The 7494-nt window shown below is 43.3% G+C and overlaps 1 protein-coding gene across 1 annotated transcript in view; it reads left to right on the forward strand.

The window, feature by feature from the left end:
• The window catches only part of DAB1 (DAB adaptor protein 1), a gene marked incomplete at both ends in the record, with an annotated part of 269283 nt that extends 262259 nt beyond the window's left edge, over nt 1–7024 (forward strand). Inside the window, one exon of the mRNA XM_084243621.1 lies at nt 6980–7024. Within this exon, the coding sequence (XP_084099747.1) occupies nt 6980–7024 (45 nt within the window). The remainder of the gene's footprint in view (nt 1–6979) is intronic.
• Nucleotides 7025–7494: the final 470 nt, after the last annotated feature.

Genomic DNA, 7494 nt, shown 5'->3' on the forward strand with positions numbered 1-7494 from the left:
TGGGGATCTGGGTGCCAGTCTTTGTGTTAAAGATCACAGAGCAGCATGCTAGAGAGGAAAGAAGGCAAGTTGATGTTGGGACAGTGGAACTTGAGGTGGCCTTGAGATATCCAAGTAGAGATGACCGGAGGCTTCTAGATCTAAGACTCTGGCGGCTCAAGGAGAAAACCAAACCAGAGGTGAAGATTTCAACATTGTTTTAACCTACTGTGATTGTGGGCCCAAGTAGAAGACATTGATCCTTTAAACCAGATGCTCGATATGTTCATGTTTTATGGGATGTTCATGTTTTATTGCAACTACTCTACTGTTGCAGCAGGAAAACAGCAAAAGACAGTGCATGAACAAATGAGCATGGTTGTGTTCCAATAATACTTATTTACAGAAATCAGGCAGGCACCAAAGTTGACCAGGAGCCACGGTTTGATAATCTCTGATTTAGACCATGCTCACTATTCCTAGTGAGCAGAAGGTAATCACAATGCCTTTAATTTACTACTATGAGTAAAATATATTTTAAAATTGCTTTCATAAAGATCTTTGATTCTATCCTCGGATGAACACTGTATTTTTATTATTTCCATTTATCCAATAGGACAGGTGAAGTAGAAGGGCTAATGACTTGCTGAAATCATAAGATTCACATACAGTGGGACTGGGTTTGAATCCTGACCCAGATTAAATGATTCAAGACCACTCACACAGGACTTGGATGCCTGGGTGTTAGCAGCTTCTCTTTGACTTAATCATGGTGTGGCTCGATTGTTGTGTGATGTGAGGCGAGTGGCTTAATTTCTGACCTGTGGTTTCCTCTTCTGTAAACTACCCACAAATACTTCCAACTCTGACATTCCAGAACTTCCTAAGTGTCCTGGCGTTACCCAACTAAGGCATGGAGGACCCAATCCTCAAATAAGGTCTGCCGACAGCACCCTTCTCCCAGGCTGTCCTTGCTTCCAGCCAGCAAAGAAAAGGACAGAAGTCATTTGGTTTCCCAAAGACGGTTGATTTGAGATCTAGGCCCATTCCTGATGACCAGGCCTTACTCAGGGCAGGTCATCCTATTTACTCCATAATTATTATTGATGGGGACACGCAAAGTTGATCAGAACATGTGCAGATTCTCCCCCTCCCCGACCTCAGGTTGTCCATCTGTATACATCAAGTGGGCTTTGGCACCTGAGACCCCAGGAAGAAAGTGCATTTAGCAGCAGTGTCAATCCCTAATGTATTACTGAACCCATCCTGTATTTTGACGACTTTTCCACCCTGAAAGTCAGACTTGTAGGTGGAAACTGGTCAGAAGGCTGTGCTTTTCCTTTTCTTTGAATAAAAAGGTTAGGAAGCCTGCCACCACTTGTTAAAATCCTTAGTTATATGAGCTTGCTTACTACTTGTTATGACCATATGATGTAGATGTTACAAACCCCATTTTACAGCTGAAGAGGCTGAGGTCTGGATGAAATACTTGGCTCAGTCCATACAGGTAGTGAGGAGGATTGCTGGAGTCTTTATAGCTCTAAAACTCATGCATTTTGTGTGGCCCTAATCATGTATTCAGGTAGAACTTTGAGTTACTTCAGTCTTCCTTCTACTCCCTTGGAGCTAAGCCCCAGTATTGGCATTACAAGGCTGTGAAGCTAAAGTTGTTCACCCAGGGGGAGAAGCTAAGGGAGTCAAGCTTTGCTCCAGTCCAGCCCCTGGCTTGGCTGACCTCACCCCAGGCCCCCAGGATGGGACAGAGGCAGGCTCACTCAGCTAGCAGGTTGCATGGTGCACTTTGGCTGCATGTGCTCCAGCATCTATACCACTGCCCCATGGCTAGTGCAGTCAAATTAACTGGGTAAAAAATAAGCACGTTTAGGTGGCTTTTAAGAGGGCTCTTTATAATGTGATATAGGAAACTATGTGCCATTATCCTTGAAACAAAGAGCTAAGGGGTAAATAGTGAGCGAGTAGCAAAAAAGGAACAGGAGTGGGGGTCCAGACCTTGGACCTCCCTCAGGTTCTCTGTTGTTTCCTACAGACTTTGGGGGAAAATGACCCTTGTGTCGGGAGACTCAATTAGCTTGTGCAGGAAAGGAGCTGTCTGACCGAGGGCCCTTCTTGCTTTGGCATTCTATAAATGGAAGGTGGAGAAGACAGTAGACTTAAAAAAGGCCGGGAAATAGATAGCCACCATACAAGAAGCTAAATAAACAAGACAACCATCCTGGTCTGCCTTGTGGTGGCTGAGTGACCTTGGCCAAGTTACCAATCTGTGGGGAACCTCGCTTCTGGGGTGCAGCCCTGGAATGATGCCCGGGTGCTACAGGATGGTCCTTTACAGACTAAACTTTTCTATAAATCGACGCTATTACTCGAATTCTGTTTTTCTGCTCAGCTGCTGGAGGTGTGAGCACATAATTCATACTTAGTCTGCAAACATGTGTGAATGTCTGTTGTCCACTGGGCCCTGCAACCAGACGGTTTAGATTAACCCCATGTTCTTTCTGCATTTTCCCCGGCTGACCTAGCACCATTGTTAGATTTCATAGCAGAGCCCAGTTGTGGGTGCACCTGTGTCTTTTGTTGGAGAAGCAATTTGGAAAGTCACCTACAGATGATTATCAGGCTTAAAAATCTCTTCTACAAAGGGAGGATTATGCCACACACCCAGACATAAGGGGCCTAACTTTTTTGGAGTATTTCCTACATGCCAGATTCTGTGCTAGACAATCAACATATATTTGCTTCTTCAAGCCCCACCATACCTCTCAGAGAGAGAATTGCAGCCTGTAACCAATTAGAAAAACTGCCATTCAGAGGCCGTGAGTACCCTGCACAGGGTCGCAGGACTCCTAAGTGGGAGATGGTAAGGAAGAGCAACCGACACCTGGGAGGGAGCCCAGGCCCCATGGGGCCCTGGTGTGCAATTGAACGTGAACATCTCTCAGAACATTGGCATCAGGCAAGCCACTCAGTGACTGTGGGTCAGCACAAATCAGAGCACATGGTAGCCACATACAAACCCACAAACATTCATGTCATCCAAACTGTAAAAATGGCCCAGCTTACCCCTCTCCTGGCTTCCCCGTTGCTCTGCTCTTCCTGCCTCTCAGATTCCAGAATTACTTCCTAACAGCATGCTACCCATCCTACCCTTACTCTCCTGATCTTCCCCTGAAACATCTGACATAAGCCTCAGTCCTTTAATAAGCTCCTTCCTGCCCCCTGTTGCAGAGGTGCCCCATGCTTTTGCTTGCTGCAATGAGTAACAAACCCAAGTTCAAATACAGGTATACTTGGTGGTTTTCAGTGTAGAAATATGTGCCCACATCTGTGTTCTCCCAGAAACCACTGTATTTAACATAAGTCAAAAGTTGATGGGAGTTGATTTTGTTTTAGTTTCTACTGTATGGTGTATTGTCCTCTAGAAATGAAAATATTCATCTGGCCAAATGACTGGAGAACTTACTATTTATAAGTATTGCCAACTCCCTAAGAGAAGATTGTTCATTGACTCACTCAAATCCTCATTCTTCCCATTGTTGATCAGTACCCGCCCATATTCTAAGCTCTCCTCAGAGTGTGGGCACTGATGGGAGAGGCACAGTGGTGCTCACTGTAGAATTTCCTAGAAGGGAGCATGGCAGCAGCCAGAAGTCTTCACAGGACACCACCAGAGTCCAGAGCTGAGTGGCCATGACACCTGCAGAATCCTGGAACCCCTTGTATTTGAGTTGGGTAGAGAGGATGAACTCCCAGCTGCAGAACGGAGACTCCCTGAAGGGAGAAGGAATTGCCTGAGCCAAGTTTCAGAGATGGGAAAATCCTGTCATGCTGGGTGACTATCAGGGGGCTATGGAAAGGTTGGGCATAGGAGAAGGAGAAAGTAAGAGAGGTTAAGGTAGAAGATGGAGCCATATTGGAAGGGGCTTCTGTGCCCTCTGGAAGGGATTGCTTTATCATTGGGGTAATAAGGAGGCAGTCTATTTCAAAAAGATTGGCATGACCAAATCCACTCAGAAAGCTCACTCTGGCAGAGTCATAAAGAAAAAATTGCTTAAACATGATTTATGTGACCCAAAGTTTGAGTTTTGATTCGTGGTGTGGGCGAGTATTTATTAGCTCTAATGGACTAGGAGACTAATGCCTTTTACATGTCCAGCATAGGACCTTACTCTGTGGATGATGGGGAACCTTTGAAGGATTTAAAGCAGGGCAGAGATGTGGTCAGTTCTACCCAAAGAAAACAAATACATAAAAAAAAAACCACCATCAGCATGTTCTGTTCATGTGTGATTCCATTGAGGGCTTTTGGAATATCGAAAATAGCCTGAAGACCCCATGGTGACCTTGCCAGAAGCCAGGTCAGAAATTTCTGGACCAAATGATTTCTTAGCTCCCCTTTAGCTTTGACAGTCTTAAGATTCTGTAACAAGGAAGGTAAAGCTATTGCCAAAACGTATAATGCATCACAGTGTCAGACTTTGGGATTATCTGCTGCTTGGGGTTTTCCACACCACTGCTCCCCTTCATTAGTGGGGATAATTGAGAGTTGACTGCAGTCGTTACCGCTGTTGTGATGGGTATTTGAAGCTAAATTCCGGCAAGCAGGAGATGTGTGAATATTTATCTCAGCTGCAGAAAGTTAATGCAGTGTGGCATTAATTACCCTGTATGAGCCTGCTGTCTTCTTCTGTTTTTAGGTGTCACTCTCAGTTGAATAAATTAGATTCCAAAATTAGAATAGAACTAATTGTAGGGTGAGATCAAGGCAACCTGACTTCTTAGGGCATCCAGAAACAAGAATGGGCTATGAAAGTCTACCCAGAGAAGATTACAGTGCACCTTTGTACCTCCCCATAGGCAAAAGCAAACATTTTGTCCCAGTAGATGTAGTTAACCACTTTGCACCACCACCCACCCCACTTCCAGAACACAAACACACAGTAAAGTTAGAAATATAGCCTTATACAAGTATTTGCAACATTTCAAGACATTGGCAAAGAATAGATTCATTGCTTAATAAATCATCTTGTCACACATTCTGCTAGATTAGGTTTTAAGAGAAGAAAGCCAAAGTGGAGTGTATCTAGGACAAAGGGATTAAAACAGCGAAGAAACTAGAAATTGTATCATAATCATTCATTCAGTCATCCAATTCATGGAGGACTTACTGTGCTATTCCACGTATATAAAAGGACAGCAGGCCCTGGCAGGCGGTAACCCAGAGGAAGGATGTGGTGGCAGGGACATCTGGAAGGATGACACTTTATGTTTCCAAGGTGGGAATGATGTCCCATGGGTGGGAAGCTTGGAAGGACAATTTATCACTGAGTTTATTACAGAACACGGTGCCCCCAAGGGTAGAGAGCTCCTTCTTCCTGGAAGAACATAGTGTAGCAAGTTCTAGAGGGAAATACACAGGGTCTGAGGGCAAGGGTGCCAGGTTCTGTTCATGGAGGTCTTCGCTGGGCTTCAGTTCCTCATCTGCAAAATGATAGGTCTGAACAAAATTATCTTGTAGTCCATTCCCACTTTACAATAAAAGCAAGTAATATGATATACTGAATACACAAGAGGTAGTACCTTGACCTTGTGATCACACAACCTCTCTGGCCTTCAATTTTTATATGCAAATGAGATGGAAAGTAGAAAAATCACTACCAGGACAATTAGACAGACAAAAATAATACATGAAGGTGCCGATAAACTCCAAAGCACCCTATAGGACTGCAAATAGAGCAGCTCATCACTTTTATAATGGCTATAGTTACAGTAAAAAGCACTGGATCCTACTTTTGGGTCTGATTTCCCCAATTTACTAGCTGTGTGACCATGGACAAATGATTTAACTTCTCAATGCTTTATTTCTAATTTTCAGAAGAGATAAAGATTCTGCCTTACAAGGTTGCTGTGATGAATTTAAAAAGGCTGTGTGCTTGAAAATAATGTGTATAGTGCCAGACACATACAGGGGATCATAGAGTTGAAGTTCAATCTGATGGTTCAAGAAAATAAATGAAAAGTATCTTTACTCACAAGGCAAGAGGCAGCCTAATATATAAAACATACCAAAATGAAGATGTCACTGTGTCCATTTCAGCCGAGAGTGACAGTTTAAAAGTCAATGCTAGGAGGAGGGCCTTTGCATGCTTGCAACCAGAATGTTGATCTGATCTGCCTGGCCAGTACACCCTGGGCCATGGAACATGATCTTGAAGTTTGATGCGATTTCGACAGGGGCCAGCATTACTTCCCATCTACATTTGGTTGGAAGATTTACTCTGTCTTCTACTAATGACAGTTCCTGTGTGTGTCTCAGAACACCCTACTAGGTGCAGACAAATGACTGACCAAACCTGAAACAGTAGTTAGAATAGAAGCAAGACCCAGAAAGTTTACCATAGAGCAAAAGGTACAGTCACTGTTATTCTTGCTCAAAAATGTACCCAATCATCACTGCTTATAGAAACAAGAGCGGTTTGAAAATGAAATTTCAGTGGTCTCAAATGGACATCCATGAAACTCTGCTGGAAAATACTTAATTCATAATTGTTACCATTTTCTGAAAAGCTGTTACTCTAAACATTGCGCTAGATAATTTATATATGATCTTTAATTCTCTCAAGATCCTGGAGGAGAAATAGTTTTATTCCCATTTCATGGTTGGGGAAATTGAGGCTCAAAAATGACATTTCTCACCCATATTACACAGCTGGTCCAGCTCTCTCTACTATACCATGCTATTTCCTCAAAGGGCCATCAGACTCAGCTAGAAAATAAGAACAAAACTGGGTGAGTAGTTCTTCTTGAGGATAAAAATAGAAATAGCCAAAATGACATGCACCATGATCAAATAATCCAAAAATAACCTAAGTCATCCATCACAAACTGTCACCTTTCCGTTCTAATCCCAGACTCTACTTCCCAAGCTGTCTCAGAAAATCTTGCCTGGAAAAGAATGGGTCTCATTTTGTCCCTCTATCCTTAGGAGCTGGAGCCTCTCTATGCGCAGATCATCAGACCTAAGAAATAGCATCAGTGTGGGCTCGTGGCGGGTGCATCAAGACTGGCATGGAAATCAGCATCGCGACAGGCTCTCTTGTATTCTTTCACTTCACCTCATCCCATGAAGAAATTCATGATTGCCCCAGTGGAACTCGTTTGGAAGAGGGAACTAAGAATTTTTGGCAACCAATGGTGGATGTCTATGGCAGCACAAAACATACACACAAGCATAAAATAATCATACCCAGTATTAAATTACAAACGAAGAAAATGCTTGCCCAACAAATATCCTGAGCTCTCTTAGCATGGGTTGAAAATGACCCAGTATGCAAAATCATCATTTTCTTTATCTCTCTACGTATTGATTACTGTAGAGACATCAAATTTGGAATGACAGATCTCAGAGAGTTACAACAGGATTGGCACTCACTTCTGCTAGGCATAAGCAAGAGGCCCTCTGTGACTACAGTGTCATCACCCATATGCCTTTTGACATAT

This window comes from Talpa europaea (assembly GCF_964194135.1).
Source record: "Talpa europaea genome assembly, chromosome: 9".
In the NCBI taxonomy this organism is placed as follows: Eukaryota; Metazoa; Chordata; class Mammalia; order Eulipotyphla; family Talpidae; genus Talpa; species Talpa europaea.